Below are 12374 nucleotides of genomic sequence, written 5' to 3'. Positions count from 1 at the left end.
TGCGTCAAGCTTTGTAGGCCATTCAGAGTGAGCAAACAGTCTGAAATAACCAATCAGACGTTTACTAGGGCAGAGCAGAGAGAGACAGATAATTTAAACATTGCAGGCGAACATGCAACAATACAGTTGTAACGTGTATGGTCTTTTTTAAAGGTGAAATGCTTTGAATTCTTTCACAAGATTAGGTTAGATTAGATTAGATTACATTAGATTAAATTAGATTAGATTAAACTTTATTTCATTACACAATTACAAGGCAACGAAATGCTGTTTTGGTCTAACCAGCAGTGCAATAGCAGCAAGTGCAGGATACAGGAATAAGTTATAAAGTTATAGAAAAACTATGGTCATATTTACAGATGGATGTACTATCAACATTATGTACAGGTTGTATTAGCTATGAACAGAGATTTACAATAAATAAATATATGTACAGATTGCTATGAATAATCAGAAGTGTGCAGATAGATAAACATAATTACAAATGTATATGTACAGGGGGTTTGCACATAACTATCCATGTGTCCATGTGTAGTGGGTATGTATAGTTCAAATAAATGAATGAATCAGTGGAAAGTAGTTCAATGAATATGTGCAATTTTTAAATGTGCAAATGTTACATAGTGCAGTGATTGTGAGGAGTATAAGTTAGAGAAGTTTAGGGGGTGTATTTTGGGGGCAGAAGAGTCAGTGGGGGGGAGAGTTTAGAAGGGAGACAGCTCTGGGGAAAAAGCTGTTCCTCAGTCTGCTAGTTTTTGTCCAGGGGAGCCTGAAGCGCCTGCCAGAAGGCATGAGAGAAAACAGTCTGTGAGCAGGGTGAGAGAAATCCTTAAGAATACTGCATGCTCGGCGCACACAGTGTTTCTTTTGGATGTCCTCTATGGCTGGCAGTTTGATCCCTGTGATGCGTTGGGCAGTTTTCACCACCCGCTGCAGTGCCTCACGCTCAGCAACAGAGCAGCTTCCATACCAGACTGTGACGCAGTTGGTCAGGATGCTTTCTATTGTGCAGCGGTAGAAGTTTACCAAGACGGCTGATGAAAGCTGGTTCTTTTTTAGTTGCCTTAAGAAAAATAGGCACTGGAGAGCCTTCTTGACCAGGCTGGAGGTGTTGGTGGTCCAGGAAAGGTCCTTTGAGATGTGGGTCCCCAAGATCTTGAAGGATGAGACAGGCTCAATGGCCATCCCATTGATGTGGATGGGATCATGTGAGCCTGTTCGTCCCTTCCTGAAGTCCACAATGAGCCGCTTGGTCTTGTTGGTGTTAAGGAACAGATTATTGTTGGTGCACCAGGTGACCAGATGCTGTATCTCCTCCCTGTAGTCAATGTCTCATCAATGTTGCTGATTAGACCAACCACTGTGGTGTCATCTGCAAATTTGATGATGGTGTTGGATCTGTTCTCAGGCCTACAGTCGATGGTACAAAGGGAGTAGAGGAAGGGGCTCAGCACACAGCCCTGCGGTACACCAGTGTTGAGTGTGACGCTGGTGGAGCAGATGTGGCCATAACCCAGTTGCAGAGTGATGGGTCAATATCCGGGTAACTAAGTTAGATCATTAACTTTAGAGGGTATGACAGTGTTGAATGCTGAGCTAAACTCAACAAACAGCATTCGTGCATAAGTGTTTTTATTGTCCAGATGTGTGCGTGCAGTGCTATGGACACAGCATCTTCTGTGCTCCTGTTGCCATGGTAGGCAAACTGATGTGGGTCGATTGATGGCAGAGAGTCTTTCAGATGTGCCAGGACCAACCGCTCTAAGCACTTCATGATGATGGGTGTGAGTGCTACAAGGCGGTAGTCATTCAGGCATGTTGGGCTGGAGTGTTTTGGCACTGGGAGAATATGGTTTTAAAGCATGTTGGCACAGCTGACACGTTAAGTGACAGGTTGAAAATGTCTGCGAATACCCCAGCAAGCTGTTCTGCACATGCTTTGAGGACACGGCCAAGAATACCGTCTGGTCCAGCAGCCTTACACACATTGATTCAACTCAGTGCGGTGTAGACTTCTGCGGAGGTGAGTGTGATAGGTAAGTGGTTGGTTGAGGAAGTGATCCTGGTGTACGGTTCTTTATTGTCTCTTTTAAAGCGGGCATAAAAGTAATTTAGCTCGTTCAGGAAGGAGACATCTGTGGCTGTGGGTGTGGACTGGCTAGGTTTATAGTAGGTGATGGCCTGGATGCCCTGCCACATGCGCCAAGGATCAGAGTTGGAAAGGTGCTCCTCTAGCTTTAGCTTGTAACAGTGCTTGACCTTTTTTATGCCCCTCTTCAGATTAGCCCTGGAAGTGCTGTAGGCCTGTGCATCCCCTGATCTGAAGGTAGTGTTGCATGCCTTCAGCAGGAGGCGCACCTCCATGTTCATACATGGCTTTTGATTTGGGTAGGTAGTGATCTGCTTCTGGGTTGTAACACTATCTTTGGTAGTGTTGATGTATCCTAGAACAGAGAAAGTGTAACTGTCATTGTCTGTGTGAGAGCCACAGGTGGCCTGGGAAGCAAATATACTCCAGTCTGTGTGTTGAAACCTGTCCTGGAGTGTGGAGTCTACCCCCGCTGGCCAGACTTTGATGGTCCTCACTGATGGCTTCACATGGTGATGAGGGTACTTGGGGGTGAGGAACAAAGAAAGGTGATTTGATTGACCCGAGTGGGGGAGGGGGGTCACAGCATACGCTTCAGCCATGTTTGTGTATACATGGTCTATGTTTTTGTTTGCCCTTGTATGGCAGAAAATATTTTGATGGAACTTGGGAAGCACTGTCTTTAAGTTTGAGTGATTGAAATCTCCTGCAACAATAAAAGCAGCCTCCAAGTGAGCAGTCTGTTGTTTGCTGATGGCTGCATGAAGTTCGTTCATAGCAAGCTTGGCATCAGCATCAGGAGGAATATAAGCTGCAGTTATAATGGTGGAGGTGAACTCCCGTAGCAAATAAAACGGTCTCCATTTAAACATTAGATATTCCAGGTTAACAGAGCAATGTCTCCCAATTATGACAGAGTTTGTGCACCAAGCTTTGTTAAAATAATTGCATAATCCTCCGCCTCTGGTCTTACCAGTCATCCACCATTCTGTCTGCTTTTACAAGTGTTTCAGTAATAGTTTAAATGTAAAAAAAGGGTATGATTTCATTGCATACTCATTTGTAGTAAATACTTTTAACATAAAATAATCTATACTGTATTGTAGGCTGTGTGCACTTATACCTGCTGTTTTGGTTATGAAGTAAAGCACCCCACCTTCACTCTGGCTAAGGGCTATGCAGTTTGCTCTATATGTCACTGATTTCTGCATAGATGTGTTTGTTTTTATCGTTATTTAAAGATGAATATCTAAGCACTTTTAGAGCTGGTGTTGCCACAATGCAATTTTTATTGGTGATCTCTTATATGTTAAAATATTTTTGAGAATTTTTGTATTCCTTAGCTCATTAGCCTTTAAGAATTGCACTAAGTTTGAATGCATTTAATTACTATGGACCGTTTTATGGACAATCCAACTGATGCATTTTAAATACATATTCTGCACTTATAATACATCAAAAGTTATGAGAATATATCTCATAACTTTTGATTAAATAAATGAATGCCCTGTACATTGTCAAAAACAACAGTGAGGTTTTAGGTCTACCCAGAGATGAAAGCCTTTGCATGCTTTTTAGTTGGCAGGTTTGACACTGATGATGAATTTGTCTTGCGTCAAAATGCTGAGAGTTTGCATCAGTATTCATGTTGACTTTATACTACCAGCATATAATATGATCTGTCTGTCTTTCTGTCACAGCTACAGACTCAAACAGATAGAAAGAACATATGCTTCTCTTAATTTCCCCATATGAATCAGGAGAGTGTGAGTGATGATTTGCGCATAGAATGTGAATTGGTTCCTTTGATTTATAAAGGAACTTCTGCTTATGTAACAGCTTAACCATACTCAATCTAAACATAGACATCATAACAGATGTTCCAAGAAAATTGAATTATCCACATTGAATTATCCTTGACTGCTAATATTGAGTCATTCATTAGTTTGTTGAAATTTTCCATTTCATCAATCCATCTCGTCATGTTTTACATTTGAGCAAATCCCATTTGTACACATCACAGGGCTTAAATCCACCCTTGCAAGGAGTGTGTCAGTTATTAATATTTAATACTGCTGATACGCTGCAGTTTTACATATAATTTTTTTCTCTCAGACTGTCCCTTTAGTGGGGTTCTATATATAACAATATGAACTCCTTTGACAGACTGATATTTTCACAACTTTTTTATTTTTAAATTACAGTTAAAACTAGTTGCTGTGATTTTAATACAATGGCATATGGAGTGACAGCAAGAAAGCAACTTATTCTGCTCTCTCTGTGTTTTCCCTTTTTTTACATTAGTTGTAGATTATTTTAAGTACTATAGACATTCACCCAATGCTTTCTGCTTCTCACAAATATACAGTATATGGTTAAAGGGTCCACTGATATCACTAAATTAATCAACAAATAAATCTAAAGAACAATTAATGATTTAAACCCAAACCATCTGTCATTTAGTGACATTCAGTTTTGAAATTAAGATGTATCTGATTTAGTCAGATCAGAAGTAGTACAATAACTTTTGTTTGCACCTGCAGTTTTAATCCATCTCTTTTTTAAACACTTTCTGACAAAAATGGCACAAAAAGCTCAAAATCTATTAATTCTAAAGTTTGCTAGAATTAAAATGAACCAAAGTGGTTTATTTATATAAAAATTAAAACACCTCAAGTGTTTCAGAAATAAAAAGTTAAGTCTTTCTAGACCAGTGGTGTTCAAACCCGACCCTGGAGGGCCGATGTCCTGCTGAGTTAAGTTCCAACTTGCTTCATCACATCTTCCAGAAGCTTTCTAGTATATCTAGGCTGCATTCGTAACCGCATACTTCCATACTATGTAGTACGCTAAAATCAGTTTGCGAGCCGAGTAGAATGTCGGAATTTATAGAATTCAAAACCCAGTATGCTAGAAGTACCCGGATGACCTACTACTTCCGGCGAGATTCTGAAGTGCCCATCCCATACACGCTGCACTATCCCATGATGCCCCATGAGAGAATTCATGAATGGGAGTAAAGCGACGCAGGTTGGTCACGTGACAATGACAAAATGGCGGATGTAGTACATCCGAATTCCATTTATACTTTTCACATTCAAACTGCATAGAACATACTTTTCTAATGGCCGAGTAGTACGCTTAAATTCAAATGCAGTAGTAGGCGGTTTTGGACACAGCCCTTGTAAAAACTTGATTGGCTGGTTCAGGTGGCTTGAATAAAGTTGGAGCTAAACTCTCCAGGATACCGGCCCTCCAGGACAGAGTTTGGACACCCCTGTTCTAGACAAATAAGAACACTTCTCAACATATCTAATGTGAGCCATACTGTCATAAAAAGTCAAACAGATTTGTCTAGAAACAAAGACAGAATTGTATTGTTTATTTTCTTTCTATCTTTCTTTCTTATATAGGCTCTTTACAGGGGGAATATCAGCGGAAGTTGTATAAGGAGTTGATGGAGAACTATAACAGACTGGAAAGGCCTGTTCTCAATGATTCTGCACCCATAGTGGTGGAGCTGGGACTCACACTGCTTCAAATCATAGATGTGGTGAGTGTCTGCATCTGCTTTTCTTTAATGCCATTCTGTTTTTATCATTCAGGTTTAATTTTTCTGTTGATGATACTGTAAGTACATTCACAATAACATGTCAGCTACTAGCTATTAGTATTAGTAGACTTAGGTTAGGTTTAGGTTCAGTGTTAGAAGAATAATTTATAAACACGGCATGGCAGTTTGCAGTCATTTTAGTATTGGTGGAGTGTCTGTTTATTATACTGTATGCTTACACTTTATTGTAATGGCTCCTTAATAGATATTCTAGAGAATCTTTGCAGGTATCAAATCAGTCTACAATTCCTAACCATAATCTAACAGTCTAAAAATACTCTGATTAGAAGTACAGTTGCTGACGTAGATGCAAAATTACTAAGTCAACAGAATGTCCAAAGGGAACTATTGAAATAAAGTGATAAGGAACAAACAATGCAATCATAATAATGATGGTCTACAAATGAGCTATTAATATCCTCCAATAAACATGTTCTTTACTTCCGTTAAATGTCTGTTTTAAAATAAGTAGTATTGTTGACATTACAATAAAGTGTAATGCATATTTGTGGCTTAACTGTCCAAAAGTTGGCAGTGTTTCTTAATTTTATCATTATATTTAAACGTTTATAGTCTAGTGAATTGCTTCCAAGTGCAATGGATGTCAAAACAACTTAACAATTAACACCCTTGTATATTGGGCTAGTTACAATTTTCTGACCTGCTTGGACCTATGAGCAGACCACTTCACTTGGGAACTGTGCTGTTAATGAAAATGTTTGTTTTCTGCTCCTTAGCAGATGTTGTTTTCTTCTCACCAGACTCTTAATAATCAAAATTATTTCTTTGTTGTTGTGAAGGCAACCATAAACCCAGTTATAATATGCCCTAAAACCTTCAATTAAAAAAAAAAACCTTATATATATTATTTATATACCATTATATATTATAAAATATAAGGATTTCCTTAATTTTAAAATGTTTCGTTGGGACAAACTGCAGTTGTTTATCCCCAGACATCATGTGTAATAATTACACAATTATTATAACGGATCATTAGGACTGAAATGATTAGTTGGCACTAACTACATTGTAAACATTAAAATTGATTGTTTGATTGATTGATTGATTGATTGATTGATTGATTGATTGGCATAGTTTTTGCTTGCATATGACTTAAAGAGGCCTTTTGTAACTCTTTTTTTACAAGGTGTAAGATAAGCCTTTGTCCGCAGAGTATGTATGTGACGTTTCAGCTCAAAATATCCTAAAGATTTTTTATTATACCATGTTAAAAAATATAATTTTGGATTGGTGGAAATACAAACAGTTATGACATCCATGCATCAGATAATTAGATATCAAGTTAAGCAATAAACTCACAGCAATGATAAAAAAAAGAGGAGTTTTTAAAAACTAGAACTAAAACTGTATTGTGTAAATACAAAACTAACTGAAACTAACAACACTTATTGCAAAAACGTCCTTCGTTTTTGTCTTTATAAATGTATTTAATACATACTGTAAGCCTTTTAGAAGTAAATCTATTTAATTCACCCTGCCAGGTGTTTGACCCATACAGCACCCCAAAGTCTGTAATCCTGCTGCCGTTGACCAGGTCAAGCCACTTCTCTTTTAGTCATCCACGCTGTTGCTCCCAAACAAATGGCTGGACCTGGTGGACATGACAGCAGCACGGTGACAACATTAAATATGATCTGAGCAGACACTTAAAAGTATTAATTTAACACATTTGTACTCAACAATGGGTTTTATTTCTGTATTAGTGATCACAAACAAATTGTTCTTTTTAACCAGATCTTCTAAGTGAACTGAATGAACTCATTCACCAAATCGAATTGAATCATTTGATTTAAGTCGCGACTCCAGTAATGTTAAGCACTAAACCAGAAGCTGCTTAATTTTTACATGCCTGATACCCCCCTCTGACTCAAAATAAACCAATATACAGCTGAAGTCAAAATTATTAGCCCCCCAGAATTTTTAGACCTCCTGTTTATTTTTCCCCAATTTCTGTTTAACGAAGAAAAGACTTTTTTTAACACATTTCTAAACATAATAGTTTTAATAACTCATTTCTAATAATTGATTTATTTTATCTTTGCATGGTGACAGTAAATAATGTTTTACAAGATATTTCTCAAGACTCTTCTATATAGCTTAAAGTGGCATTTAAAGGCTTAACTAGGTTAACTAGGTTAACTTGGCAGGTTAGGGTAATTAGGCAAGTTATTGTATAATTATTTTTTTGTTCTATAGACAGTTGGTAAAAAATTAGCTGAAAGGGGCTAATAAATTAGTCCTTACATTGGTGTTTAAAAAAATAAACACTGCTTTTAGTCTAGCCGAAATAAAACAAATACGACTTTCTTTAAAAGAAAAATATTATCTCACATGCGGTGAAAATTTCCTTGCTCTGTTAAACATAAATTGGGAAATATTTAAAAAAGAAAAAAAATTCAAAGGCGGGGCTAATAATTCTTACTTCAACTGTATAAGTTATTCAGTTTTTAGAACTGAAGCTAATCAAAACTAAACAAAAGCTAAGCAATTTTAAATTATAACAACTGATATAAACTAGCAAATCTACCTCTAAAAACTAATTAAAACGAACTGAATTTGAAAACGAAAACTAAAAAACTGATTAAATAAAACTGAAAAATCCCTTGCTCAGGTTATTTTGCTATCATTTTGACCAGACTCTGCAAACAGCTTGCTCTCAGACTCTTATGATCTCTGGATATTTACAAAGCAGTGTATTTTTATCATAACATAGTGGGTTGTACTTACAGCGCCAATACACATTTACGTTCAAACACTATGTAAAATTGAAATTTGAATAATAGGTCTCCCAAATGCATGTGTCTGCAATTATGCAGTTTGGCAAATATAAAGCTGAAGTGAAAGACTGTAGTTCAGTCCTCTGCGGTGCAATATAATAGAAGTAGTGCTAACAAGGTTGAACGAGTTAAAAAAGGTCTCTATACACTCACAGTGAAGCTGTTTTTCATACTTAACTCAGGGGTAATACAAAGAGTTGGATATAGAGAATTAGATTCCAACCTGGTATATTGGAATGCATTAGATGAGAGCAACAGAAGAGACTGACTAGTAGTGCATGTAGATCATTTATATTAAAGTGTGTTTATATTATTCATTATTGAGCATGCTGGAATGGAGAACGCTTGCAGTATTGTCAATTGCCACAGCCATTCTCATAAAAGCCCAATATTAATGGCTGCAGTGAGAAAACAAATGAGAATCTGATCACAGCAGCAGCTCTGCAATTCAGCACTCCAGTCATAAAGTATGTTATTTTTATTTAAGTACTACTTCATGGAATGCAGTATTGCGATTTACAGTATCAAAAGAAGATCCTTCATAACTTTAAAGTCAAATTACAACAGCATTTTCTGTTGTTGCAGCTCTTCTGGTCCCTGTTTACAATACCTCAGTATATTTAATAAGCATCTTACCTTTAACAATAAAAGGAAAGTAAACTAACTTAAAGGAACATAACTTGAACTTTTTGGTATAATCAAATATTTGATTGATTGATTGATTGATTGATTGATTGATTGATTGATTGATTGATTGATTGATTGATTGATTGACTGACTGACTGACTGACTGGTTGGTTGATTGATTGATTGATTGATTGATTGATTGATTGATTGATTGATTGATTGATTGATTGATTGATTGATTGATTGATTGATATAAAAATCATATGTTAAAAAAGTTTTTTGTAAATGCTGCCTTGAGTGAGAAGTTTATTTGTGCAAAAAAGTATTGTTGAATTCACTGACATGTTTTTTTTCCTTTTTCCTTTTTCTTTTCCTTTTTATATGCCAGACGAATATATATTTATGGATGTTTCATCACAGCATGAGTCCCTGAGCATGAAAAGATCCACATGAAACATTAATAAGATAAAATTTTGGCTCAGTAGCTGTTGCTCTTAAATATGTGGCCATTGAAGAAAGTCAACAAAATAAATGGATGACAAAAGAATGATAAGGATAAAGAAGACATGTTTTTTTTTTTTTTTTTTTTTGCTCTAAATTTTATATTTTTATATTTTTATATATTATATTTATATTTTTGGAAAACATTTACAGTATACAAGCCTGCAGTAGGTTATAGTTGTCTGAATGCCCATAGAGTTAATCTGACTTTTCTTGGCATAAACATTAAGACCTAAACTGTGTGCTGTTTGATACTCTGCACTTTAGATTTCCCCCAAAGGATTAATGAGGTTTAGATCTGCTGATTTGTGTGGCCATAGAAAACATTTATCGCATTCATTGAATTCAAGCAAGCAGTTTAGCTTCATCATGCTGGAATATGGGCGCATCATAAGTGCAAAGTGTTTGCATGACAGATTATCCTGTAAAATGGCATATGACGATTAAATGTAAATGTTGAGAGGTTATCAGATTTAAAAGCTAGTGTGTATTTTCAGCACACCTAGAATGGAGGCTTCAATATAATAATCTTGAGAAGTGGTGTTTTTATTATTTTACCCAATTTCTGTATGTAATTTGTGTGCGTGTGTGTGTGTGTGTGTGTGTGTGCGCGTGTGTGTGTGTGTGCACCCCCTCATGTACACTAATGCACGTAAATTTTTACCTTGTGTTGGAATTTTTTATTTCCTATGAGAAAAACAGCGTATAAACACATAATGACGTATTTGAAAGTGTGAAAATGCAGATTGTTTCCTGTGTAGAGTTAGGCTAGAGGGATAGAATATGCAGTCAGTAAACTATAAAAATCATTACGTATATGAAGAGTCCCAATAAAAATGTTACATGTGTTTTTAGCTCACAAGGTTTTCGTTTAATTGCAAATCAGGGTTATTACACCAAATATTTATTTCCTTTAAAGCCTGATTTATACTTCAGCGTCAAGTGATCGGCGTAACCCATGGCGCGTGCAACACGTGTAGCTGTGCATTTATACTTTTGCGCGCTGTCTCTGTTGGTCTGCATTAAACCTTCCGAAATGCTAGTTGGCAGTTAGGTGTAAATGTTCCTCTGTGTCGAGTTTCTTCGCTGCTTTTTTGCTTTTCCTGAACACTTCCGGGATGTACAAGTGGCTCAAACTCGCTCATTTTGAGGCAGGAACCAGCGGACGTGCAGCAACTTTAACTATGAGGTAACAAAACAAAACTTTCCATCCGGAGCTCCTTCACGGGACTCCACACTTGTAAACAATCGCTCGCGCCATTCGCGCAGCTCTCGGTCCCGCCCAGACTCGTCAGTGCTGCCAAGCCGACCAATCACAGAGCTTGCGCTACGCGCCGTTGCGACGTGTAGTTACAATTTTTGAGAGGTGCACGTCAGCGACGGCCACAGCGAAGGGCTATGCGTCAGCGCCGTAGCATATGCTGACGTTTGACGCAGAAGTATAAATCAGCCTTAACTCTATGAAGGTTAAACATTTTGTTGTATAAAATTAATAATTATATATCTGAAAGCGAAATATGTTTGCTGGTTTTAGCCAGAACTAAAAAAAAAAAAAAAAGAACAAAGATCATTTTTGTACAGTACAGACAGTATTTTTCGTTCCCATATACAACCCCCCCCCCCACCCCCACCCCCATCCCCCATATAAAAAAAGCAAAAAAAAACAATAACAACAATCTGCATTTTTACATTTTCAAAATATACTCACCGGGCAGGGCGATGGGTGACACAGTTGGTAGTGCTGTAGCCTTACAGTAAGAAGGTCGCTGGTTGGAGCCTCAGCTGGCTCAGATGGCATTGCTGTGTGGAGTTTGCATGCTCTCCCCAAGTGGGTTTCCTCCTGGTACTCCCGTTTTCCTCACAAGTCAAAAGACATGCACTACAGGTGAATTGGGTAAGCTTAATTGTCCGTAGTGTGTGTGTGAATGAGTGTGTGATGGCAGTTCATTCCGCTGTGGCAACTCCAGATTAATAAAGGGATGAAGCTGAAAAGAAAATTAATGAACTCCCTGGCCGCTTTATTAGGTACACCTTTCCAACTGCTCGTTAACACAAATTTCCAATTAACCAATTACATGGCAGCAAATGAGCATTAGAATGGGGAAGTTAGGTGATTTCTGAGGCTACAATTCACACAGGTGGTGGTGGTGTAATGGTGTGGGGAATATTTTCTTGGAACACTTTGGGCACATTAGTACCAAATGAGCATCATGTCAATGCCAAAGCCTACATTGTTGATGACCATCTCCATCCCTTTATGTACCACAGTGTACCCATCTTCTGATGGCTACTTCCAGCAGGATAATGCACCATGTAATAAAGTGTGAAAATCTCAGACTGGTTTCTTGAACATGATAATGAGTTCACTGTACTCAAATGACCTCCACATTCACTAGATCTCAATCCAATAGAGCATGTTTGGGATGTGGTGGAATGGGAGATTCGCATCATGGCTGTGCAGCCGACAAATCTGCAGCAACTGCGTGATGCTATCATATTAATATATACAAAAATCACTGAGGAATATTTCCAGTACCTTGTTGAATCTATGCCAGGAAGGATTAAGGCAGTTCTGAAGGCAAAAAGCAGGTCCAACTTTGTACTAGTAAGGTGTACCTAATAAAGTGGCCAGTGAGTCCGCTTTATTCAATGTGATATATGGGTCATTCATCTCATGGGGACCAAAAAAATAAACAAATGCCCCCACAAGGTCAAGTTTTTCTGGTATTGCTTTACTTGGGGA

The 12374-nt window shown here is 37.6% G+C and overlaps 1 protein-coding gene across 1 annotated transcript in view; it reads left to right on the top strand.

Annotated features, from left to right (window-relative positions):
- The window catches only part of chrna8 (cholinergic receptor, nicotinic, alpha 8), a 130269-nt gene that overhangs the window by 28603 nt on the left and 89292 nt on the right, over positions 1-12374 (top strand). Inside the window, exon 2 of the mRNA XM_087237126.1 lies at positions 5503-5642. Coding sequence (XP_087093252.1) covers positions 5503-5642 — 140 coding nt within the window. The remainder of the gene's footprint in view (positions 1-5502; positions 5643-12374) is intronic.

The sequence above is a fragment of the Danio rerio genome, chromosome 1 (assembly GCF_052040795.2).
Source record: "Danio rerio strain M-AB ecotype USA chromosome 1, GRCz13ab, whole genome shotgun sequence".
In the NCBI taxonomy this organism is placed as follows: domain Eukaryota; kingdom Metazoa; phylum Chordata; class Actinopteri; order Cypriniformes; family Danionidae; genus Danio; species Danio rerio.
This window is presented reverse-complemented; position numbering and strand designations above follow the sequence as displayed.